This window comes from Solanum stenotomum, chromosome 4, assembly GCF_019186545.1.
Source record: "Solanum stenotomum isolate F172 chromosome 4, ASM1918654v1, whole genome shotgun sequence".
Classification (NCBI taxonomy): Eukaryota; Viridiplantae; Streptophyta; class Magnoliopsida; order Solanales; family Solanaceae; genus Solanum; species Solanum stenotomum.
The window spans coordinates 33,634,592-33,662,156 of NC_064285.1; the positions used below are offsets into that span (position 1 = coordinate 33,634,592).

A 27,565-nucleotide genomic window follows, 5' to 3' on the forward strand; every position below is an offset into this window, starting at 1 on the left:
GGGAAACAACACACTTTTACAAGGGTATAATAGGAAAAAATTTGTTGTCTTTTCTTGATTTGTGAAAATGGACAAGTAAATAGGGACATCCAAAAAAGGAAATATGGACAAGTAAAAAGGGACGGAGGGAGTAGTAACATAGCTATGAGATGTAAAATTTTGAGTGCAACAAAACAAAACCATCCGCGTAGGGTAAGAAAAGAGAAGTTAAGAAAAAGGTAGATGAGAAAATAAAGAGGTGGGAGAGAGAGCAAAAGAAAAAGATTTGGAGAGGAGAGGGTTTGGGTTAGGGCACGGCAAATCTTCCCAGCCACCTCCCAAACCCCATTGAATTCTCTCTGGATTTGTTGATGCCTTAGACGTATTATTATCATATGTATGTATGTATGTTTAAATTCTGGAAAAAAATATGAGTAGTCAAGTGCCTCCAGCGCCCAGGCGCAATAGTTTGGTACAGAAACGAAACGTTTCAACTTTGAAGAAATCTGTCAATCAATCTGACACCAATCCTACTAGCCAGAGCAAGCCTTCTTCTCCACCTCACACGTAAGATACAAATATCTCTTTCTTTCTATGTTTTATTATATGGAAGTCAACCTATTTGCTTTTCATTCAATCTACTACACCTGATCCGATTAACCTATTATCTATTGAAATTAAAGCAATACGTCCTCAGAAACTTCAATAGATAATAACAGAAAAAACTCAAGAAAACATAGTGAATTTGTGTCGGTTAGATGCAAGGAAGCTACAACATGTTGGCAAGGTCAACAGCAGGTGCAAAATATGTGGCTCGAAAGAAACATGAGATGCTTTGAATGAAGGCCAGACCATATTTCTTTTCTAAAGCTTAAATGTTTACAAATTCTGTATTAAATGTTCAGACAATTTTGGGAAATCTTTTTGACTCAATAGGGAAACTGTAATTTTATCATCTTTTCTAGTACCTTCTTGCTACTGTTTTAATAATATTACCTTTACCTTTACAAAAAGTTTCATCAAGTTTGAAAGAGAACTTTTGGTAACAAAAAAACAGTTGTTGTAGGGGAAACCATATAATTTACAAAATGCTAGTGTGCATCTTACTTTTGTGATAGTGTTTATGCATGGTGGTGGGTGTGATTTGTTCATTTGGATGCTCACATGTCTTCTTTTAGGTCCGTTGCTGGGGAGAGAACAGTGAAAAAGCTAAGGTTATCGAAGGCACTGACAATTCCGGAGGGAACCACCGTGTCTGAGGCATGTCGGCGGATGGCAGCAAGACGAATTGATGCTGTTCTACTGACTGACGCAAATGCCTTACTCTCTGGCATAGTAACTGACAAGGTCTTCTGAAAATGATCATTTTCTTGCTCCCTTTTTCTTTTTTCATTTTATGTTATTGCTTTGGTGAATGCATTCACATGTTTGGTGTACTGCTTCTTGTAATTTTTTTTTTTAAAACTCTAGGGTTTATGCATCTCTGCAGAACTTAGTTGGTTCAAGAAGAACAAAAATATTCATTCTATCAATTATAGAGTGATACCTTTATCAAAAAAATAATTATAGAGTTTTGTATAATTAACATTCAATGAACTTGATAGTGTTCAATGAGACCAAACAAATAGATAAGTAGATCAGGAGGCTGTTATATCTTTTTTTTTTCATTTTATTTGAGTATTTTGTTCTAGATATGGTAAAACCCAACTCTTCTCCCCAAAATCCACAGGAGCCCAATGGTGTCTTTTTCCTGCTTTTCCCTTGGTGACAAGAACCCCCAACTTCATGGCAAGGCTATTCCTCCCTTATCTATGAGTAGACTAGAGAGTTGTTAGACTATTAAAATGAAGGGAAGTGACAACTCTTAGGGAAGGTACATTTACAAAAGTAAAACTAAAGACACTTATAGAAGCATTGAGAATTAGTTCTTTCTCGCTTTCTTACCTTATTGATTTTTTACATTCGGATTTCTGTGTAGGATATTGCAACTAGGGTTATAGCTGAGGAGTTGAGGCCTGAGCAAACAATTATTTCGAAGGTCATGACCAGGAACCCCATTTTTGTGACTGCAGATTCGTTGGCTATTGAAGCCCTTCAGAAGATGGTGCAAGGTGTCTTTTTTGACATATTATATTCATATTATCTCTCTCCCCCATTAAAAAAGAGTGGAGATCATAACAAATGTTCATAGACCTGGACCTAGTTTCATCAATGAATTACTTTAAAATTAATATAGCAGGATTAGTATTGCCTTTTCCATTCCTGTGACCGTGACTAGCATGAAAATTGTGAAGTAGCAATTGAAACTGGCACAGGACAGGGCATATTGCTTTAGTTTACGAAGTTGGAAGCTGCTTGTTAATGGGCTTGTCTTGTACTTGAGATACACGTTGATCTGGTGTTAAACCTGCTAGATTATTAATACTAGTATTTCTTTTTCCTAATAGAACTTTTATACCCTACATTCAGTGTGTATTTACAAATTTCTACCTTGAAGTAATCTGATAAGAGACTTATTTCTTTATTCTGATTTTTAAGTTGTCTTGTTTTGCTCATATCAACAGGTAAATTCCGCCATCTTCCTGTTGTGGAAAATGGTGAAGTTATAGCATTGCTGGATATCACAAAATGCCTTTTTGATGCTATATCAAGGATGGAGAAGGCTGCAGAACAGGGAAGTGCAATTGCTGCAGCTGTTGAAGGAGTTGAACGACAGTGGGGGAACAACTTCTCGGGTTAGTTGTGCTCCATTTGATAATACTGCTTGGTGAAAGAGTTAGTTGCTGCGATTATGTACCAAAATTAATATTATGCGTTATCTACTGTCTCCCTGATGATCAATGGGGAACAATCAAATGACCCTGTAGCCATCAGGGGATCTATTGTGGACTTCTGCCAAAATCTTTACAAAGAAACAGAAAACTAGAGACCTTCTTTGAACATACCTGAAGTACAAAGAATCTCAACAGAGGAAAAAGAGAGTTTGGAAGGAGTTTTTCAGGAAGAAGAGGTATATGCAGGTTTTAAGATGTGTGTTGAAGATAAAGCTGTTGGCCCAGATGGCTTGATTATGGCTTTCTTCCATGCCTTTTGGGAAACATCAAAGGGGGAACTGATGTAGACACTCCATAGATTCCACTCACACCAGAAGTTTGAGAAGAGCTTCAATGCCACTTTTATAGCTTTGATCCCTAAGAGGGTAGGGGCAAATGATCTAAGAGACTTCAGACCATCAGCTTGATCTTTGGGGTCTATAAAATCATAGCAAAGGTGTTGTCGGAGAGACTAAAGAAATTAATCAACAGGGTTATAAACAACAATCAGATGGCTTTCATCAAAGGGAGGCAAATAATGGATGTTGATCTTATTGCTAGTGAGTGCATTGACACTAGGATTAGAGAAGAAGTTCTAGGAATTATGTGCAAGCTAGAGTGCTAGTCATAGAAAAGGCTTTTGATCACCTTAACTGAAATTTCTTGTTGAATACAATTAGGAAAATGATATTGGGGAACAGGTGGCTTAAATGGATAGCATTCTGTATTAAAACTACCAGGTTCTCCATTCTGATAAATGGAAAACCTGCTGGTTTTTTTCCAGGTGAAAGAGGCCTTAGACAAGGGAATCCCCAATCCCTTTTCTGTTCATTATAGCTATGGAGGGGTTGGATAGTCTGATGAGGAAGGCTGCAACAAATAACTAGATAAAGGGGTTTCACCATTAAGAACAGGAACAACGAAATTTTGGAGGTGACTCATCCACTATATGCTAATGACATAGTGTTCTGGTTTAAAAGCCAATTGTAAATATAGTTGTCTTTTTGGTTTTGAGTATGGTGGCACCCCCCGGGGGTTTGTAAATCCCACCTTATCGATTCTGATGAGTTCTTTTGTGTGAATACAAACCTATTTAAAAAAAAATGAATATATGTGATGGAATAATAGAGAAAACAGAGAAGAAACTAGCTCTCTGGAAATCACGTGGTGGAGTTGTATTGATAAATGCAGTCCTAGACTCATCGCCAACCTGTGTGATGTCCTTATTTCCAACCCCTGACAAGGTGGTGAAAATATTAGACAATCTGTCGAGGAACTTCTTGAGGCAAGGAAACAAGATTGAGAAGAGTTTTAACTTGGTGAAATGGATCACAGTCCAACAAAGTAAGAAATTTGGAGGATTGGGAGTGAGGAACCTTAAGTTGCAAAATAAGAGTTTGCTCAAAAAACGCCTTTGGAGATTTGCCCAAGAGGAGCATTCCTTATGGAAGGAGGTAATTTTGTGTAAGTATGGCCAAAAGGGCCAGAGGTACACAAATGAGGTGTCTGACACCTATGGGGTGGGGGCTTAGAAGTCAATCGGGAATCTCTGGTTGTCATCCCTGGTTCTCTCAAGCCTAAGAGTTAAAATTGGAAGGGGGAGATAAGGTTCTATTCTGGAAAGGGAATTGGAGTGGTCATGGGAATCATCAATCTTTGTTTCCTAGCTTGTTTTTAATTAGCCTGAATCCTAACTTCAACATACAAGAAGTGGTCTCCTCAAGGTCGGAACTTGATCTTTAGAAAGTTCTTAAATGATTGGGAAGTGGCATGTGTATCAAAACTCCTATCCTTGATAGGAAATTTACCAGGTACTAACTTGGACCCTAACAACCTCATTTGGGGGCACCACAATAATGAGTTCTACAGGCAGGTCAACAGGACCATGGACTCTGGAAGAGTGTGGTTCCATTAAAGTGAAGTGCACTTGGCTGGTAGCTAGGAAAGCATGCTCGACACATGAGGCACTACAAAAGAGGGGGATCAACATAGCCTCTAGATGCTTGCTATGCAAGGAGGCATTAGAAACCAGCAAACACCTATTCCTGCATTGTAAAGTTACAACACAAGTGTGGGCATTATTCACTACTATTGTCGGAATACTTTGGATCATGCCTGAGCACACTGCAGACCTGCTTAGTTGTTGGATCAGGAGAGGAGGAAGTAAGAGCCAGAAAAAATGGTGGAAGACCATCCCAGCTTGCATCTGGTGGAACATCGGGAAGGAGAGGAACTAGAGGATCTTTAAAGGAGAAGAGTGCTCTTTACAGAAGATTAAGTGGAAAGTTATTACCGCTCTAGGTTTTTAGTGTAAAGAACAAAATATAGAAGAGGAAATCCAACTAGTGGATTTTTATAGGATCTTTGTAAGTATTTTTTCAGTCTTTTACTGTAAACTTTTTGGAGGTGGCCAACTTACCCCTTGATGCTGAAGAATACAAATTACCAGTTCAAAAAAAAAATTATAGTCAAAATATTGTTTTCCATTTTTATTTTTACGGAACTGACCCGGAAAAGGTGATTTAAATAATTAGTGATCTTAGAAAGATAAAAATATATATTTTATTCTAAATAAAGCCATGTGGACAAAAAACCCATGTGGCAGCGTGTGTGTCACACATTCATGGATTGTAAGCGTTCAGGGGGGTTGTGGCTATGAAATAACCAAGTTGAGGGGGATAATTAAGCCAACACGAAGTTTTGGTGTGCACCAAATAAAACTCGACAAGTTTAGGGTGGTCACAATCTATTCTGCCTAATTTGATGTAATTAAACTTTTTATAGACATCATTACTTAAAATTATTTTATGGGTGGTGCAAAATGTAGTTAACATTTTAAATTTAAGAACTCAAACATTAAAGAAATGTAAAATTGTACAAATTTCTTGAATTTAATGTTGATTTATTTTATAATTTTTAGAGTTTTGCCTGAAAGTAAAGTTCTATGTTGTGTTCAATATTAAGTTAATGCTATTTAAATTTGAGTTCTAATTTCAACTAATAATATGTATAATTCAATCATACTTGAATGCATTCACCAAATTAAACTACTAATACTTATATTTTTCTTAACCAATCAATTTGTTATATATTTTATTTTTTTAATGGAGTAGCACTACGTAGAACTGAACATTAAAGAGACTTTGACAGCTTGGTTGAGATCGGTTCAACCCCTAGGCCTATTTAAGAGAGCGTAATTTAGGAACATATGTTTTTAATTTATTTTTAAAGTAGAGTGGGCTAGAATTGCCATTACATTTGAAGTGCTATTTGGTAGAGAGTTATGATTTATACATCTTTTAACAGCAGGTATGCGACCAAATGCTAGATCAATGCTTGTGATGTGCTTTTCATGGACTTTTTTGGCTTCAGAAAGGCCATTACCAGTGAATGGATATGTTGAGTTGAGTGTTTTACTTTGAAACAAAGTTGATGATTAGGTAGACATGAACCCAAGTTTGCTTAGCTAACATATACAAGCAATATAAGCTCTCTATACTTGATGCTTGGTCAATTTGCATTCCTCTCAATTTGTTGCTTACAGCAGATTGCTCCTGATTACTTTGAGCTCCTAGTAAACTTATATGTCCGAAGTATGGTAATCTGCCGCCTTATGGTTTCTGCACTCTGTTTCAGCTCCATCTGCATTTATAGAAACCCTGCGGGAGCTGATATTCAAGCCCTCTTTGTCAGCCATTGTTTCTGAAAATACCAAGTACAGTTCAACTTTCCTCCACCTCTTAAATTTGAGAATGTGTTCAGATTGACTTTTAGTGCGTGATTTTGATCTTGTTATATGTCATCAGGGTGGCAATAGTATGCCCCTCAGATCCTGTGTATGTTGCTGCTAAGAAGATGCGAGAATTACGGGTCAACTCAGCTTTAATTACTGTTGGAAACAAAATTCAAGGGATATTAACGTATTTACTTTTCCTTAACAAGCTCCAATTCTATGTACATCTACTAATGTTATTATCTTCTCATGCCAACCGCTTGGCAATTACGTAGTGGATAGCTAATAGATGTCTGCTGGTATTGTGATGCAGCTCAAAAGATATTCTTATGCGTGTTGTAGCACAAAATCTATCCCCTGAGCTGACACTGGTGGAAAAGGTTTTGTTTTCTCCTCATCTCTAGCTATCTTAATTCCATTGAGTTCCAAATATTTTCTGTACTCTACTGTTTTTGACAGCACAAAGTGCAAAAACATACAAAACCTATGAGGCTTAAATTCATAAGTGAGAAGTGAAGCACACAATTCTTACCGAAAGTTAGATACTGCTGACTGTAAATAGATTAAAGGACTTATAATAATCAAGTGCAATTAAAATTATTTGTCTTATTATCTAGTATATAATGATGATGAAATTATTAGAAAAAAGTTTCAAATGGAAACCATTAAAAGATAGCTTCTATCACAGGAAATAAATTTTCATTTACAATTAATCAACTCGAAACATAATTAATTTGCAATATTAAATTCTAGCTTTGATTACTTTAGTAATTATACTAGGAAAGTAGAAAAGAGAAGTTAATAAAGATTAGACGTAGCAGAATAAGAGGACTTGCATACTAGAAGAAAAGAAAGAATGAGTCATTTCATTGAGAAGAGAAAAGGTAAATAAAAAAAAGTTGAGAAATACTAGTCTTAGTGTCACTACCCAAAGTACACTCTAGATGTGACATGACAAATAGGACCTCAACAAGCCACTTGACATAAGCATGACACTATGAATATCAAATAAAAAGATTTCAACATAAGGACGAGATATAAGTTTCAAAACTCTTTCCACTCATAGGAAATATCAAAAGAGTACATGACTTAACATAATGTGAAAATCAACTATGTTTGACAAAGCCTTCTACGTCAATAGATGTGGTTAGGACAAACCCCTAAACCTCGTACAAAGTTTGAAAACTGAAAAGACATCAAAAGCAACAAAATGACAATGGCCTTGCCCTCGAACCATGAGCACTCACCAATCCAAGTGCTAAGTGGAGCAATCCAACTAGCCGCGACCAGCCGGAGGAGTGTAAGATCCTATATTATAAAACAATATAGGCACAATATGCATTAGCACTTTGAATGTACTGAATATGGGAAACATGCATTAACGTAAACGTGATAATATGGCAAGTTCAAAACATGATAATGCATGACCAAGTAAAACATAGTAAAGCTTATCAAGCAAAAGCATGAATCATGGAACAAAGTCAATGCAACATTTGAAAAGTCATAGGAAAGCTTAACTCAAATCATTAAGGAAGTCGTAAAAACCTTTGAAGAAAAACAAAGTTCTTTTGTGGGATATTTCACCATTAATTGACATAGACCATGTGAGTTATAACATGGAATTCACCGAAAAGAGATTGTCCTACTTGCCAAGGTAAGGACCATACATATTAGCTTCGGTGGATTCACTAGCTATGTCTTTCTAAGATAAATCCTACGGGGCACGTAGTTAGGGACAAGGAAATTGCTTCTAAAGACCAAGCCTCTACTAACAGTAGAGCCTTCATTCCAAAGTCCTCTCGGTGCTAAGTAAACCCAACAAAAATAAGCATAATCATAATCATATCATAATACTTGGAAAAGTAGGAATCGAGTCATAGCAATCCAATCATTACTTCATATCATAGAATAGCTCCTTTCAAAAGCATGATTTTATAACATATTCATAAGACACTTAACTAAGCAGAAGAAACCACGATAAAAAACCATCTGAGATGGGCTCGAATCAAAGTGAAAGGCCCCATTGAAAATATTCCCAGGGAAGTTGAAATTCAAGATGGTGGTTTGATTTTTTCCCTTCAAGTTTGGGTTGAAGCTCCGACAAGATTTCGCAGATCTGAGGTGGTTGAGCTTGACTACCAAGAAGTCAGTCCTAGGCTAGAAAAGGAAAGGGATAAAGCTGCTAACTCCCTAAAGCAAATGTTGACTTCCCAGGGATTAGGGCAAAGGAGAGAGAGAAAGGATCTTGTGGATAATGATATGCATTTAAGGAATGTTGTGGTGTCCAGTAGCCATGTGGATAAAGCTGTTGATGCCATAAAGCAAATGTTGACTTCACAGAGAATTGGGCTAAGGAGAGAGGGAAATGATCTCGTGGATGTGATGGGACATGCATATGGGGGCCCCACTGCTGCAGGTCAAGTGAAACCCCAATCAAATTATTTGGGCCAGCCGACCCATTTAAATAAAAGCCCAACAAAGGTTGTTGAAGCCTTTTATTAAAAATATTAACATTTGGCCAGTTAATACAGAAGCCCAAAATACACTGTCAACATGCATAGAACAAAGTATGTGGAGTGAAGTGTTAGGAAGAGCTATTCAGACGAAGTCTCTGCAGCTGGACGATATAGAGAAGCGTCGTTCAAAGTCGACTATGTCGAAAATAAGGGAGACAAGTGATAAAACTAAGGAAGGGGAGGTAAAGGGGAATTCTCAACAATTAATTCCTCTTAGTGATTTGACACCTCTCAATTGTGATGCCTCTGAATGCAGCAAAGAGGTAGAGGGGAAAACAAACCAATGGGTACAAGACAATATCCTCCGACTCAGCCAAATGTTTGGAATGTCTTTTGATGGTTGTTTTGGGGAAGCTTTGACCCTTCTGTTAAAAATTGATCAAAGAAGGGAAAAGGAAGGCTCCTTACCTCGAGTGCTACAGAACATAAGGACAATCAAATAATCCCTAAAGAGCTCAAAAATTTGATCTTCGATGTGAAGTTCAAAGATGGAGAACCTAGGAGTGAATCTAGAAGCAGGGGGGAAATTATGCCACCCAGTTACAATGAATTTAAAAATTCTATCATGGAATGTTAGGGGTTTAAACATGGAGAATAAAAGAAATTTGGTGAAAAGCAGAATACAATCGGAGGGGGTAGATATTATGGTTTTGATGGAGACAAAGCTAAATGGGGCAGTGGGGGATTATATACAACAATTAGGGGGGAATAGGTGGATGGGGGGAATATGGCTGGAAGCGATCGGTAGCAAGGGTGGAATTTTAGTTAAGTGGGACAAAAGATCATGGAAAGGGGAGACGGTGGAATATGGGAACCAATCAATTACTTGTAAATTATGTGGAGTTAATCAAGAACTAGCTTGGTTTCTCACAGCAGTTTATGCATCTTGTGATAGAAATGAAAGGATGGAGTTGTGGGAAGAATTAGGAGCTATGAGGAGTCTGTGTGAAGGGCCCTGGGTAGTATGTGGGGATTTCAATACTACTAGGTTCCCTTCCGAGAAAACCAACTGTATCAGGCTTTCTAGAGCCATGATAGATTTGCCCAGCTGTATCAATGAATTGGAGCTGATTGACCCCCCTTTATTTGGGGGCTCATACACTTGGAGAGGAGGGGCAAACCATAGGAATACCTCCAGGATTGACAGATTTTTATACTCGTTCCCATGGGATGAAATGTTCCTTCAAATTATGCAATGTACTCTGCCTAACTTGGGGTCCGACCATAATCCCATTGTCTTAACATGTGGGAATAATGCCTTCAGGAGATCTTATTTCAAGTTTGAAAAGTGGTGGCTTAATGTAGAGGGTTTCAAAAGTAAAGTTCATGAATGGTGGAGCTCCTTTGAAGTGTCCGGAAGACCGGACTACAAACTAGCTACTAAGTTGAGGCTGCTTAAAACAAAACTGAAGGAATGGAGTAGAGAGAATAGGGAGAACTGGAAGGCAAGGAAGGAGCAAATTTTGAGTCTGATAAGGGACATGGAAGTTACTCAAGAGTCTAGATCTCTTACTGATGATGAACAGATACTAAAGGTACACTTGGCCATGGAATACGAGGAGGTGGCAAAAAATGAAGAATTTTTTTGAAGACAGAGGTCCAGAATTCAGTGGATCAAGAATGGCGATAAAAATACGAAGTATTTCCATAGAATGGCAACAACTCACAAGAGAATCAACACCATTGAGTCATTAATGATTAACGGAGAGTTATCCTCTGTGCCAGTGGAAATCAAGAACTCCATTGTGGATTTTTACCACCATTTGTATAAGGAGGTAGAAAACTGGAGACTCTCACTAAATATTCTTAACGTACAGAGAATAACAATGGAGGAGCAGAGCTGGTTATCTAGAGAATTCAGTGAGGATGAGGTGCTAGAAGGGATAAGATTGTGTGCTTGTGATAAAGCACCTGGGCCTGATGGTTACACCATGGCCTTCTTTCAGGCATTCTGGGAAACTATAAAGGAAGATCTGATGCTGACCTTCCAAAACTTTCACTGTCACCAAAGTTTTGAGAAGAGTTTCAATGCTACCTTTGTGGCTCTAATTCCTAAGAAGGCGGGGGCAAATGATCTAAGAGACTTCAGACCAATTAGTCTCATTACTGGGGTTTATAAAATAATTGCCAAAGTGTTGGCAGAAAGGCTGAAGAGGGTGATAGACAGGCTAGTCAAAATCAAATGTCTTTCATTAAAGGGAGACAAATAATGGATGTTGCTTTAATTGCTAGTGAATGTATTGATACTAGGATTAGAGGAGATGTGCTAGGAGTAATGTGCAAACTGGATATTGGAAAAGCCTATGACCATCTTAATTGGGACTTCCTGATCAACACTCTTAGACAAATGAGTTTTGGCCCTACATGGCTCAAGTGGATTGAGTTCTGTATTAAAACCACCAGGTTCTCCATTTTGGTTAATGGAGAACCTGTAGGTTTTTTTCCTACTGAAAGAGGTCTTAGACAAGGAGACCCTTTGTCCCCTTTCCTGTTTATGATGAGAGAGAATATATAACATGAAAAATATAATTTATTTTATAAAAAAATACACTTATTTTGAGAAACCCTTCGTTTTTGCCTCTTGGAGTTCTTTTTCAAGAAAAATTGAAAAGACTCTGTACTTTTTCAAGAAAGATAAAAAAAATACTGTTCCGTGTACTTTTTCAAGAAAAAACTCTTCTTTCTTCTCCTCTGTACTTTTTCAAGCTTTGTCATCTTTAAGTCGCCGGAAACTGATTTTTTCTTCCCCAAATTTTTTCTCGGCTTCGGTCAAAGTGTCCGGATCGGATTGACCGAATCCGACACGCACCCCGCACCCACGCCTGCACCAGTGTCGCGTTGAGACGGGTTCGCCTGCAAATATGAAGAGTCCGCGCAACATAGGCGACCAACATTGTGATTTCTTTCCATTTGTCCAGTTCTTGATGAGCAAAGTTACTTGATACCTATGCCGATGGGAGGTAGTAGGAACCCATTAGAATTAATTAAGGTTGGGTGTTAATGGTACAATATTGAAAACTTCAGTTAGGTAATCATAGTTTTCAATTTTAAAAAATATTTTATCATTACTATACCAAATTAATTTGGTATGTTAAGTTACCAGTTTCAAATAAAATAAATAAATAAATAAATAAATTTGGTATGATTCAGTATTTATAAGTACATGGGCTGTACTAGGGCCATATTTACAAGTAATTCCAGAACCTATGATCCTGTGTCTATAATGAGTCTAACACATCAATAATAGATATAGGATCATTAGACCAGATCTAATTACACCAAAAACATAGAATCAAGATACAATTCAATTTGATCTGCTCTATACTATTCTCTATGCTCTCAAAACACCTAGCATTTCTATCCTTCCAAATTGTCCACCATGTGTTGGCTGGTATAATTCTCCACCTACTTCTGCGTCTTGCTTGAACCCCAACTTCTTCAATACCTTACACATGCAAAAATAGAGAAATATTTTCAAGAAATGTCTCAACTATATCATATCAATACCTTAAACATGCAAAAATATTCGAAGAAAGCAAATCCTTTGAGAAAACTAGATTAGAATCATTCTCAATGAGAATGAGTCCCTCAGAAGTGATCCCATTTATTTCATCGGGTCTCGAGCATTTCAATGAAGTTCTCATTCTTACTTTAAAATGTTTATAGTGAGCTGAGGGTCTATGAAAAACCACCTCTTTGCCTTTACAAGATAGGGGTAAGGTCTGTGTTCACACCACCCTTCCCAGACACCACATGCGGGATTACACTAATTACGCTAACTGTTGTATAAGTTATTATGTTTGCATATATCTCTCCTGGCACTTAGATTTGATGTTCTTGAGCTGAGGGTCTCTTGGAAACAGCCTCTCTACCTCCACGAGGTAGTGGCAAGGTCTGCGTACTATCTACCCTCCCCAGACCCCACCTAGTGGGATTTCACTGGGTTGTTGTTGTTGTTGTTGTTGTTGTTTACAGATTCTTATAAGTAAGAATGAAAAGGTACACAACTCTATAAGTTGGGTGTCTAAACTAATGTGGCAATTCCCAAGATGGTATTGCCATTTTGGTAGTAGTACTATTTTATCATTTTAAATTATAAATATTTGTTAGTTCTAATAAAATATTATTAGTCTTTTAATATTCTCTAATCAATTAAATTTAGGATTTTAGACCTTTAATTAGTTGATGTTTAGATATTTAATATTGTAAAATATTTATTGTATATGTAATTAAATATTTTGGTTCAATATTTGATATTTTGGTATTTTTTGTAAATACCGAATTCCGTGCCGATTACCAAACTTTTAAAATTGCATACCAAATATTGTAAAACAGAAATCATGGCACTGAAATTTCAGCTTCTGCAAGGTAATTCGGTATATACCAAAGTATGCACAGGGCTAAGTCGAGGTGTGTGCAAGCTGGCCCGAAGACCATGGATATTAAATTCATGAAATCTTCAAGGTTGTTGTTTATACCATTGAGAAGTAGAAAAGACAATTTGTAAAACTGTGGTTAAAATATATTCGATGATTAGTAATAGAAAATTTAAGCTGATCTGGCCAAGTTCACACATTGAGGAAGGTTGTATTGCAGCAGGGATGTGAACATTAGGATCGTGGGGAAGTGCAGTTGTGTCTCTCAGGTTAAAATGGGAGGGGACAAGTCCCTAACTATTGCATTATTATTAAGTCACTGGAGGATGTAGTCCATTGTTAAATAAGTGACCTGATAGTTGAAAAAATAACATGTTATTTGGTACTTCGGGCTTGAATTCTTTGGACTTTGTCGAAAGTTTTTACTAAAAGAACAATTTTGATACTCCTTCTGTCCCACTTCACACTCGGAACACACCCTTCTTATAGATAAAATAATACATGCTTTCATATCTTCTTAACTTGAATAGCTTGGTAGAGGAAAGGTTTCTTTTGGTCTACTACATCTTGGAACTGATAGCATTCAAGAATATGCAGGATTATACACAAAAATTCTTTTTTGGTTCTCCTTAGTCGTATGTCTCTTATCCAAGGAAGAATAATTCTACTGAGACTTAGTCATATTTTCAGGTAATGACCTCAAACCCTGAATGCGCAACACTAGAGACAACAATACTTGAAGCTCTGCATATAATGCATGATGGGAAGTTTCTACACCTTCCTATTATAGATAGAGGTGAGTGTTTGCTTCTTGACATTTTCTACATTTTTCTAGCTCTGATATTAACAGTGAAAAGTGAGTTTTGCTGTCAAGTTTAACCTATATTTTTGCAGATGGATGTGTTGCCGCCTGCATAGACGTATTGCAGATAACTCATGCAGCTATATCTATGGTAAACTTCTAATCATTTCTTATGTTATAGGTCTGAAAAGTGATGACAGATGAATTCCTAGTTTGTAACTTTGGCTTATAGGAAGTGAATTTGATCGTCGTAATGACCTCTTTCTCATGTATGATTTTGCGCACTGTTGCTTTGATACACATGTGGGCACCTGACACGGGTGAGGATCTAGCAGTCAGATTCATCATCAGCTAAATTTTATATTTTTTAGAAATTCGGGGATATAGGTGTACGGGTATGAGTGTTTAGATATAGAGAATAAATGTATATCACGACATATATAAGTAAATATTTTGATGATTAATTAAAGTTTTACTTTAGTAAACTAATAGCATGTTTGGACTTTGGCCAAATTTTTCAGAGGCGAAAAGTGTATTGTTTTCCATATAGTGCTTATTTAAAAAAGAGAGGTGTTTGTCCAAGCTTTTAAGAGAAAACAAGTGCTTATAGGAAGTGGCAGAAGTTGTTTTTCAGAATCTAAAAAAAGTAGCTTTTTCCCGAAAGTATTTTCTTTAAAGCACGTTTGAAATGAATACACTTAGAAGCACTTTTAAAAAGATTGATCAAACACTAATTGTTGCTCGAAAGTGTTTTTTGAATTTATGGGATATGCAAAGTTCTTCTCACCAAAAGTATTTTTTTGAAAAACACTTTTGGAAAGAGCACTTCTCAAAATAAGATGATTTTACAAGTTTGGCCAAACTAGCTATAAAGCTAGTACAATTAAATTCTTTGTAGACACTTATATCACATAAACTCAAATCAGACCAATAGTCAACCTATACTTCTTTAGCCACAACGTATTCAAAGAGCACAAGTTAGGTTGACTAAATGTATTGTGGATCCCACAGACACATACACACAAAAATCATGTCAGGTCAACAGAGTGCGGCAATGATTTTGAAGGATACGAGCTACATAGATTCCCTTTAGAGCTCTGTCCAAGTGTTTTTGGGTTAATATGGCATGCAAACCGGTATTCAATAGTATTGAACATCTAGATGTTCTATATTATATCGTTTCATTAGTTGGTGATCCTAAAAGTTTTATACTTTTGTAAACCTATCGTGGTTATATTTTCTGCATTAGGCTTCTATCCTAGAATGTATCAACTCAATGGAGGGATCAATTTTGAAATGGGTAGAAGACACATGTTGTATTCTTGAAGAAGGCACACTTGTTTTATTCTTTCCAATGTTTCTAAGCTAGCATTTGACTATAGATTCCCAAATATATTTGGGATACTAGGTTTTAGTGAAGTTTGGATTGAAGTACCAAATTATGTTTGACCATAGTTTTTGAAACATATTTCACTTTTTTCAAAAACAACATAAAACATGATTTATACACATAAGTTCTAACAACTATCAAAAACACACAAGTTTGGCACAAAATTATCATTTTTATAATATACTAGATAATAATCATCCTAAAATCATAACACGATATTGAAAGAATAACTACTAATAACACAATTACTAGCTTCTACAATTCATCAAATTACAATTTGTCTTTGTTATCAAAGGCAAAAAAGCAAAAAGGGTCTAAGGTCCGTGGGGGCTTTAAGCGCAAAGCGCAAATAAAGTGTGAGCTTTTTTAATGAAAAAAGGCGCAAAGGGAGGAAAAAACACAAATGTATACATTATAAACATGATTACAAATATATGACCAAAGAAATTGAATTTTTTTTTATGATAAAGTGAAATATCAATTGTTTAGTGTCACTTCTTCATAAGAGGCTCATTGACAAGGAAGAGTTTGTCTTAGAACCTTGATGAAGGCACTGGAGCGCACATAAGCGAGGCGAAGCGCTCAACACGTTTTTGAGCCTCGCTTCAAGGCTTAAGCGTGCCTTTGATATGAAGATCCATTAGTGATGAATGAATAATGAAGACGGTAGTAACTAGCTATTCTTTAATATAATCTTCCCATATTCTATGAACAATCTCTTCATGGTGAACATGCATTTCCAGATCAGAGGACCAAAAAGGGTGGATAGAATTAGCTGGGGTCATAAATAGATAGTTTTCTTTTTTCTATAAATTAATACTCCCTCCGTCCCAATTTATGTGACTTACTTTCCTTTTTAGTCAGTCCCAAAAAGAATGACACATTTCTATATTTAGTAACAATTTAACTATAAATGTCTATTTTACCCTTAATGAGATGATTTACAGCTACACAAATTTCTATCATTAATTTTGGACCACAAGTTTTAAAAGTCTTCCTTTCTTTCTTAAACTCTGTGTTGAGTCAAACTATCTCACATAAAATGGGACGGAGGGAGTATAAGTTTGGGGTAAGCTTTAAAATTTAAAAAGATTTTGCCCAAAAAAGGCGAGTAATTCAATGTCCAGATTGACAAAGGATATCTATCTAAAGGAGCGTATCATAGTTTTGAGGAAGGAGTGCAATACCGAGAAGGTTGTCTTATATTTGCTGTTTTTCTAAAGGTGGAGAACAGCTCAGGTGCTGTCAATGAAATGGCCAATACTATGATGCAGAAGTTTTGGGATTCGGCACTTAACCTGGAGCCACCTGACGATTATGATACTCTCAGGTACTTATGCTTCCTAGATGTTGCTTTCATGACCTGGGCATATAAAAGCTAACCGTGCTTTGTTCATTTCCTTATCATACAGTGAGATGTCTATGTCTCAATTGATGATGTCAGAAGGGGCAGAAGCAGGAAAATCTGGATATCCATCATTGGGTCTTGGAAATACATTTGCTTTCAAATTTGTTGACCTTAAAGGTCGTGTCAACAGATTTAATTTTGGTGAGTGCTGCAGACTTTATTACATTGTGCACTAGGAACATTATTCAACCTTCTGTATCATTGAATTTACTTGATTTCCTTCGCAAGAAGATATACTGCCTCCATTTAAATTTGCACCGGACCTTACTTTTTGTCTGTTCAATAATATATGCCACTTTTCTATATAGAGTAGATCTGAAATACCAACATTCCCATTTGACCAATAAACACTTTCGAGTTCACAAGATTCAAAGAGTATTCTTTGGCATGTTATAACACTTTTAGCTTAGAACCATATGATTCAAAAGTCTTCTCACATTCTTAAATTTTGTGGTTAGTCAAACTAAGATGCATAAAATGAAACAAAGGGAGTAGTTTGTTTGTTTCTACTTGTGATTGTTTCATTATTAGAAATACTTTGGTGAATGTATGTTTTTGTTGTGAACAACTGTGTTTTGCGATAGATAATTATCACTTTTAGCAATCTGAGGTGCTATGAAGCTCATTTAGATATCTTCCAGCAACTGTATTTGATAATATTTTTTCATTTTATCATGAGAATATCCTCCCTAGCCATTGGAGAATGTAGTTTGTGGTTCATTGCCGGAGTCCAAAAGTGGAGAATTTCTGAGGTTTTTGTTTTGCTGAAGTTTTGTACTAAAAGACTAGAGTCTGACTAAGCCTTGAATTGTGCGAGCTGAAGAGACTGGAACTTCAATTATTAAAGCGCTGTAAATTTTGGTTGAACAGGACAGATTTCCTTGAATAAGGTTAAAATGTCTGATTGAAGCAGAGGTCTGATGCTGGTAATGGTGCATATTATACAAGCTTTTAAAAAGCTAATATTAGCAACTTGAAAACCTGAAAGAGTTTGGCCCTATGTTATTTAGTGAAATCTTTGCCATTCAGTAGTCTTATCACGTTCATGGTTGTGCTTTTACAACTACAATGCAGGATTCAAGGTGGCTTAATAAGGTGGATTGTTTTCTAAAACATTACTATCCAGTAAAGTAAATTTAGTTATAAGAAGCAACACCAAAGAGTTAAGTCTTTTACTGCATAGGAATTCCCCCTAAAATCTTACGAGGTTCTATTCATGCACTAGTTTAACTTAATTCTTAGAGCATACATCTGACCCTCCACTTCTTCTTTCTCAGGCTCAGAGAGCTTACTGGAGCTTGTCACTGCGGTTATGCAAAGATTAGGTGCAGTAGATGAACAAAATCGTCCTCAACTTTTGGTAGGTGTTGAGAAGAATCTTGTGCCGCCTTGATGAATTCTCTTTTCTGTTTTTTCATGTAGTATATGGAGATGAAGGTGGTATGAAACTTTTTCTGTTCTTATTGTAGTATGAAGATGATGAAGGCGATAAAGTTCTGCTGACAACTGATAGTGATCTTGTAGGTGCAGTTAGCCACGCCAGATCACTAGGACTAAAGGTATGCTAATGCTCCTTGTTTATGCTTTTCCTCTTGTGTCGACTTCAATACATTTTAAGTTACGGTTGTCAATTTTGAGGATGATCATGTGGCACAAACAATTACATCCTGTTGTTGAAGAATGAATTTGTGATCATAATGCATGAGGGAGTTTGATAATTAGCTGTACAAGGCATAAAAATGAAACCAATAATTTTAACAATTTGTATGTATATGTTAATTCGTCCGGAAAAAAGCATCAAAAGTCAGCGATTATGAGAAAAATTCCAATTCTATCTGTTTTGGTCAGTGGATCTGTCAAGTTTCATGACTGCTACATTTATTTTGCAGGTGTTAAGATTGCATCTAGATTACTCTGATGTAAAATCAGTGCAAGAATTGAGTAGTACCTGTGTAGAGAAAGATGGATGGGGTTCAGTGCGCATGGGGATTTTTGCAGGTGCTGTTGTGCTAACAAGTGTTGGTGTATTGGCCTACTTGAAGCGCACCAATACATGGTAAGCCAAATTTTAAGGATTCTATTCTGCTAAAAAGGCGATAGATCCCGTTGATTGGTGTGATGTTTTGGTGGCCTGACTTTTATTATTGGTCGAGAAGGGAGGTGTCTAAACAGCTGATATAACAGTAGGATGAATTTTCTCCCACTCCCTAATGCCAACTGGTTGAGAAGAGGGGTAAAATAAAAAAGAAAAGGAGAATTTATCAGTCTAAGTTACAGCAGTAATCTGACATACGATGCCTGTTGTAAGATCAATCAATTTTGGTAGAATATTTAACCATTTCATCTTACTTTTGCTGGAGTTTGTAAATTCTTCCCAAGTTCCAGGGGATGTCGACTACTCTAAATAACAGCATATGTGTATCATGCTGCTCATCTTATATTTTAACTCTTTTAAAATTCAAATTAAACTAGAGATGTCCTCTGTTAATAGTTTGATTTTAAAATGTTCCTTGTTATTTGATGGTTTTTTAAAAAATAAATATATTATTTGAAAAACACAATTCTTTTTGTGATAATACATTTTTTTACTAACAAATATTTATCCTATTCAAATAAGATTTATTAAATACAAATATTTTATATTTTACTATATATTTTATGTTATTAAAATGAAAATAATAATTGATTTATTTGTGATATTATATATATATATTCTATGTTAATTGATTAAAAAGAAAAAAAAATCATTTCTTACTTTATACTGTTGAAAGGCCCAAATCATTTGTAGCTTTAAAAGTTGCCTTCTGAATTCACTTAAACACTTGAATATTTTTTGGAAAAAGGTTAAAGATGAGTTTAATTATTCTGCTTCTTTCTCCTTGTTTGAAGTTCATAATAGACTCTCTTCTAAACAAATCATGATTATTTGCGATACCTCTTTTGATGATTTAAAAGGAGAAATTGAACATTTGAAGGAAGAAATTAAATTTCTTAAACAAAATCATATTATTTGTGATTACCGTCTTACTCAGATTGAGTCTGCTAATAGCAAAGGAAAAAAATAAGGTTGATGATTCTACTGTTGAAGAAAATACTCTTGCCAACACTTTGAATATTGATCCGAAACAAAATATGTTTTTAGGAATGATGCAAACTGTTACAGCTCATAAATGGCATGTTAAATGTACTATATTAAGTGATAATATTTTTTCTATAACTAACATTGCTATGATTGATAGTGGCGCTGATGTGAGTTGCATTCAAGAAGGTCTAGTGCCTACTAAATATTTTGAAAATCAACTCATATGGTTAAATTTGCATCTGGTCATGCTTTAGATATAAAGTATAAACTATCTAATACTCGTATTTGCCAGAATAAAGTTTGTATTCCTCACTTCTTTTTCTTAGTAAAAAATCAGTTATACCCTCATATCATTCTAGGAACTCCTTTTATAAATGCAATTTATCCTTTTACTAATATAAATGCTAAAGGATTTTCTGTTACTTATAAAAATCAAGATATTAGTTATACTTTTATCACCGAGCCTATTTCTAGAGATATTAATGCTCTAATTGAAATGAAACAAAAACATATTGATTATTTACAACTTGAGATATTTAGTATGAATATATTCGATACTTTAAAATCTGCTAAAGTACAGGAAAAGATTAAACTCATTTCTGAAAAAATGGCCATTGATATTTGTGCTGATCATCCTAGTGCCTTTTGGAATCGGAAAAAGCATATTGTAACTCTTCCATATGAAGATGATTTCTCTAAGGAAAATATCCCTACCAAATCACGTCCTTGTCAGATGAATACCGAATTGGTTGAATTCTGCAAAAAAGAAATTGATAATTTATTACAAAAAGGTTTGATAAAGCCTTCCAAATCATCATAGTCGTGTACTGCTTTTTATGTTAATAACGCAACAGAAAAAGAACGAGGTCTTCCCAGGTTAGTTATAAATTATAAACCTTTAAATAAATTTTTAAAATGGATTAGGTATCCTATTCCAAACAAAAGGGATTTATTATCAAGATTATATGATGCTAATATCTTTTCAAAATTTGAATTAAAATCTGGATATTGGCAAATCCAAATATTTAAAGACCATTCTTATAGAACGTCATTTAATGTTCCGTTTGGACAATATGAATGGAATGTAATGCCCTTTGGTTTAAAAAATGCTCCCTCGAAATTTCAAAAGATTATGAATGATATTTTTAATCCTTATTTGGATTTCATCATAGTTTATATTGATGATATTTCGGTATACTCAAAGACTCTTGAAATGCATATTAAGCATCTAGACATTTTTAAGAAAATAGCTATTCAAAATGGCTTGGTCATATCTAAACCTAAAATGAGTTTTTTTCAAACATAAGTTAGATTTTTGGGTCATTTGATTAGTCAAGGAAAAATGACTCCTATTCAGCGATCTATTGAATTTGCATAAAAATTCCCTGATATTATTACAGATAGGACGCAATTGCAGCGATTTCTGGGAAGTTTAAATTACATTTCCCCCTTCTACAAAAATTTGTCTTGAGATTTAGCTTCGTTATACGACAGGCTAAAAAAAGATCATAAGAAGCCTTGGACTAATAATCTCACAGATCTTGTAAAGACTATTAAAGAAAGAGTTCAATCTTTGCCTTGTTTAACTCTTGCTAATCCTGCTTGGCCAAAGATCGTTGAGACAAATGCGTCCAATATGGGTTATTGTGGAATATTAAAACAGATTAACCCGCATGATAAAAATAAATACCTTATTCGGTTTCATTCAGGAAAATGGAGCGATGCTCAGAAAAAAATGCAACGGTAGCTCATGAAATGTTAACTATCGTTAAATGTGTTTTAAAATTTCAGGATGATCTTTACAATCAGAAATTTGTGATAAAAACAGATGCTCAACCAGTCAAATATATGTTTGATAAAGATTTTAAACATGATGCATCAAAATTAATATTTGCTAGGTGGCAGACACAATTAGCCCCTTTTGTTTTCGAAATTCATTATAAAAAGGGAAGTGATAATTCCCTCCCAGACTTCTTATCTAGAGAATATCTTTCTTCTTAAAAAAATGGATTTTCTTGACTTCTTTACTGATATTACTTTGGTTACAATTTTGAAGGCAGTTCCTCTTAATAGGGATTTACAGGAACGTATTTTATGGAGAATTATAGACGGAATGGTGATGGATATCGTCGCTAATTACATGATTGAACAAGAACTTTATGAAAGATTTTATTGTTCTGAAGTTTATGACCTTTTAGATGATTAAAACTAAATGTTATGTTTGCAGGATGGATCCTCCTTGGGTAACCAAGTGTCACGTCCCGCCACTTCGCAGTAGAATTTTGCGTCCGGATAGGGGCGGAAAGGGCCTAGAGTTGTGGAGAGGTTTCCGGAAGACTCTAGAACCCTTTGGATTATTCAAGAAGGCTAGAGAATTCCCTAGAATTCTCTAGAATAACTTGGAAAGCTTTGGAAGGTCTTAGAGTATGTAGAGAATTCTAGAAAGGGACTAGATATTTTCCAAGAAATGTTTGGAAAATCCTAGAAAGTGTGGAATTCTCTAGAAAGAGGACCAAAGTGTAAATAAGTTTAGGGACTTCTCATGTAAATATTAATTGCACTTTAGTCCTTGGAGAGTAGTATAAATAGAGGTGCCCCTCATTTGCATAGGCACCAAGAAAGTTGAAAGCAAGCAAGCAACCAAGTGTAAAGTATTCTCCAAGTTAATACAAAGCCTTCTTCCAAATTCTCTAAGTCTTCATTTTCATTCTCTTAGCGATCTAGTCTTAAAGGGCTTACTTGAGCTTACAAGATCGTGAAAGATTCGTGAGTAAGTTGTCAAGTGCCGCACGGAGCTTTAGTAAGACTCTAAGTCCGTGACACAAGGCTAGAGGAAGGGGCAGTTATACTCGCGGAAGGGGAAGATCATCCAACTCAAAAACATCAGGATCGTCCTACGGATCCTCATCCAGTTCTCCAATTATACAAATGGGAGGAATGAGCTTGGTAAAACTAACAAGCTCTTCAAAAGAAGCTACTTCTTCGATACATCTGGATGATATTCCAGAAAATAATTCATTATACGCCCAACTGAGAGTATATTTATCTCAAAAGCAAAGTGATACTTTTGCATCGGTGGCGAAAGAAGAGGTTGATGATATTAGATCCTATGAAAGGGTAGTAAAGAAAGAAATGATATTTCTTATTGAAAACTCTGAGATACAGAGAAAAGAAGAACCCTGGAAGATATTCCAGCGATATTTACTTAACAAATTATACTTCCCAGGAGAGTCATACAAAACCCGCTTGTATTACGAGACCATTTTAACGAATACAGGTAGTGTTGAATTTCATCACTTCTCAGGTTATAACACCAGCGAGAACGTTTATAACTTCTCCAAAATGATCATAAAGCAGATTATATCAATTGAAGATTGGGGTATATCCTCGATGAAAGAAAGGCAGATCAGCCTCAATAAAATCCCTACCAATTTCACTTATTGGGACTATATTAACGCTTTCAGCAAAGTCCTTTACTATAATAATGAAAGACATAAACATACTTGGTTTATCAAGGTGTGTGCAAAGATATTTGTTGACCCAATTCCTAACTGGTTCTTGAACTGGTGGTCATACCACGGACCGACGGTAAAGATTTTACCTGATCCCTTTTTAAAGTTATACAAAAACTGGGTTAAGGTTTCACCAGACCTTAATGATTTATACCACTCAGATCATGTTTGTTATATAGAACAAATTGAACAAATTTATTTTTTCATAGAATTCTCGATTCCATGGATCCATAAATGGATCCCGGAAGTAGGTTTTATTGAAGAACAAATTTCATGCTTATATCGGATTTATTATAATAATTTCTGCGGATAAATTAATGAAGAAGGATCCCATGACTCAATCATTATATGGCCAAGAATTATTGGACTCTATTTCTCAAAGAATCCAAGATTATGGTACTATTCCTCACAAAGGAATAATTGCTGACAACTCCGTCAAACATATTGTCAGAAGAATTTCCATTCAAGATGGAAATAAAGAAAAAATGATAAAGGAGTATTTGGATGAAATTAGGAGGAATCTACTCCTCAATATCACTCACTATGAAAAATCAGACACTTCAATGAGAAGTGAAACAAGCGATGATATCGCAGATGATGCTTAAGAGGCCCAGCCTTGTGAATCGGTGAAACCCGTGACAGAAGATATGCTGTCTAAAGCAGAAGGTTTACTTAGGGAGTTGAAAAAGAAAGACAAGATGACCACTATTGATTAACAGAAGATACATTGTTAAACCACAATAGAAAAACTGTTACTGTACATTTGGGACCCATTGATAAGGGACCCATGGTCACTGTAAATTACTGTAGATCGGTCACTGTAGATCACTGTAGATAGATCCCTTTTTCTTCTATAAATAAGGTCTTTTGTAGTTTGAAGGAGGGGCGTCGAAAAATACTCTTTCTTCAAATTTTTTTTTTTAAAGTTGTTTGTTTCTCTTAGTTTGTAAAGCTCTCGGTTTGCCGGAGGTTCGCCGGAAGTAAATAAAGTTGTTGATACAAGGTAATTTAATTCTCTACTTTTATTTGTAAATCTTTTTNTTTGTAGTTTGAAGGAGGGGCGTCGAAAAATACTCTTTCTTCAAATTTTTTTTTTAAAGTTGTTTGTTTCTCTTAGTTTGTAAAGCTCTCGGTTTGCCGGAGGTTCGCCGGAAGTAAATAAAGTTGTTGATACAAGGTAATTTAATTCTCTACTTTTATTTGTAAATCTTTTTATATCTCCGATCTGGAAGCTGTGACTATATCCGGCTAAAAATTTATATCTATGCCGGATAACTAACTTCTCTTTTATATAGACCATGAACGGATCTAAGCTTTATTTAAATATAGAAGAATTTTAGTATGACTTCTCGACTTGGTTCTGAGATTGAGGTACAGTCGGATCTAGTACTACTTTTATTGGCTTTGTCTTTGTGACTCCATCTGATGAGCCGTGATTTTTAGCCCGAAATTGAGTTTGATAAGTAGGGCACCTCATACCCGGTTAGAACTATCAGACACATGGGCTCAATAAAAGTATGTATTAGCTTCTTGACAGGCCCTTTGCTTGGGTAAAATAATTAAACCATGCAGTCTGAGAAACTATGTTAAAATTCTTGTGTATTTCGATTCTTATGTAGTTGGACTACCTCTAAGGATATTGACTTGCTTGATCTATGACTGGGCGGACCACCGCCAGGTCGGTGATCCTGTAACGTTTTGTTTAGAAGAGAGTCTACTATGAACTTCAGACAAGGAGTAAGGAGCAGAGTAATTAAACTCATCTTTAACCTTTTTATCATTAGGAATATTAAATAAAGAGCTAGTTTTACCAGCAGCCAATTGAATGATCTTTTCACGAAGAGTATTATCGGTAACTTCTTTTAGAAGTTCTATCACATTGTCTGCAGTGATAGTGAACATATTCATGTCTTCGAACTAAGATTGTAGCTTGTAGAATTCATCATGTTCGCAGTGATAACTATCACCATGACATTTGCAAGCATCATTCGAATCTTGTTGAACCTTACTAGATGACTCAGGTTGCTCATCCTCTGTTGCATAACTTGCTTCAGAATCATCATAATCTGATTCGGAACCAGAAGTATATAGAAAACTATAAATCTTCTCTTGAATATCATCATCAAGTTCTAGAGTCTTAAGCTTTTCTAGCTTACAATTTGGAGCTATATGCCCAAATTTTCCACATTTATAACACTTAATCTTATCAAGATTTCGCCTTGACCTATTCCTAGTAAATCTATGAGATTTATGATGAGCCCTACGCTCATCTCTTTCTTTTCTAGTCCTTCTTCTAGATCTTCTTTTCTTATGATGAGATCTATGAGATTCTGATTTAGAAATTTCTCGGTTGGTGCTTTTTAAAGCATCTGATAAACCGAATTGAGTACAAAAATCTCCTAATTGAGACTTTTCTCTAAGCTTATCCATTTTAAGCTGTCTTGAGAGTTTTAACTCATTNTGATTTAGAAATTTTTCGGTTGGTGCTTTTTGAAGCATCTGATAAACCGAATTGAGTACAAAAATCTCCTAATTGAGACTTTTCTCTAAGCTTATCCATTTTAAGCTGTCTTGAGAGTTTTAACTCATTGCACAAATTTATGCCTTCTTGCGTACAAGCCCAATAAGCTTTCCATAAGTAAAATCATTATAGGGAATAATACCTTGTGGATTTCTAAGAGTCTTCTTTACTCTTTCTGCAAATAAAGAAGGTAAGCCATCAATAAATTTGGCTTTCCAGAATTCTAAACCATTTTTGGGAAGTTCCATTACCCGACTTAAATAAGTGTCTTTATACCATCTAAACTCACTTAAATGTCTACATCTAAGACCATTTAGTAGAGATTTAATGGTTTCATATTGATTGGTAAATCTACCACTAAAATGTTCAAGAATAGTCAAAATAAGTGTATACACAACGTCTTCTCTATTTTGAACAAGGGCAAAACCTAAATTATCAACTCCTTCATTTACTGCCTTAGCATTAATTACTGTTGTTCTCTCATCAGAGGGCATATAATTATCCCACCATCCTCTTAGTTGATCGATAAATCCTGCAATAATCATCTTGCAAATGGTCTTGTCAGTGTTACTAACACTTTTGCAGATAGTAACATACATAAGCATCCTATGAACCATAATCGTCAACTGCCTATCAGTTAGCCCATCGAGATTCTATTCATAAATCTCACTTCCACTATAAGAAGTGTTAATTTGATTCCAATCTCTTTCCTCTATTAAAACATCTTGAGGAGTAGGCCTGAAATAGTAATATGTTTGAATGCTAGGTTTTCTAACATAAGCAGTATTACCACTATTCTTCTTTGGATACCCATGAAGTTTATTAACTTCCATTTCCATTTGAGTTTTGAAATCAAAAGTGGCTTCCATCTCATCTACAAAATCTTCAGCGAGACTTATTGGTTTCGCACTTGCACCAAATTGAGAAAGCTTTTTATCAAGAAGATTTTCAAGGTCGTGCAAAGGTCTAAGAATAAAATCCTGAATCTCAGGAAGCGTTTGAATATGAACATCAGGCTGTTTTTACGAAGAAGCCTGTTCTGAAACTTGTTTCACAGATTTTAGCTTATTATCAATTTGAACAATCAGATTAGACAGGCTATCTAATTTTTTGTCTAGAGAACAAATATGTTCACCAATAACTTTAACATATAGGCCCAAATAATTATTTTGAGAAATAAGACGATTAATTTCATTTATACTTACTGCAGCGACTTCATTATCAATAAATTTATGAAAAGCAGTAAAAGTAATATCAATATTATTTGGTAAAATAAACGGAGCTTAATGAGGATAAATGGATTGAATAATATTACCTGATTCATCTTTGTAAGATCGTTCAAGAACGTTGATGAATAAAGGCAAATGAGTGGTTATAAACCAAGGCACAAAGAACATAATATGATTATGTAATGCACAAGTTTCATAAAACTC

The 27,565-nt window shown here is 35.4% G+C and overlaps 1 protein-coding gene across 1 annotated transcript; it reads left to right on the top strand.

Moving 5' to 3' along the window:
* Positions 1 to 236: 236 nt before the first annotated feature.
* LOC125862224 (CBS domain-containing protein CBSCBSPB3) lies at positions 237 to 19,499 on the top strand. The gene is made up of 14 exons (XM_049542251.1): positions 237 to 546; positions 1,158 to 1,326; positions 1,958 to 2,090; positions 2,544 to 2,714; positions 6,429 to 6,507; positions 6,599 to 6,712; positions 6,839 to 6,905; positions 14,108 to 14,213; positions 14,312 to 14,370; positions 16,833 to 16,939; positions 17,022 to 17,158; positions 18,295 to 18,377; positions 18,487 to 18,576; positions 18,907 to 19,499. The coding sequence occupies exons 1-14, from the start codon at positions 410 to 412 to the stop codon at positions 19,075 to 19,077; spliced, it is 1,623 nt and encodes a 540-aa protein (XP_049398208.1). The 5' UTR covers positions 237 to 409; the 3' UTR covers positions 19,078 to 19,499.
* The last annotated feature ends 8,066 nt before the right edge of the window (positions 19,500 to 27,565 follow it).

Excerpts from the sequence above, each read along its gene's own strand:
- LOC125862224 (XM_049542251.1), top strand. The coding sequence starts at position 410 with ATGAGTAGTCAAGTGCCTCCAGCGCCCAGGCGCAATAGTTTGGTACAG. Across the intron at positions 14,371-16,832 it reads CTCATGCAGCTATATCTATG|GTGGAGAACAGCTCAGGTGC; the intron begins GTAAACTTCTAA and ends GTTTTTCTAAAG. Across the intron at positions 16,940-17,021 it reads GACGATTATGATACTCTCAG|TGAGATGTCTATGTCTCAAT; the intron begins GTACTTATGCTT and ends CTTATCATACAG.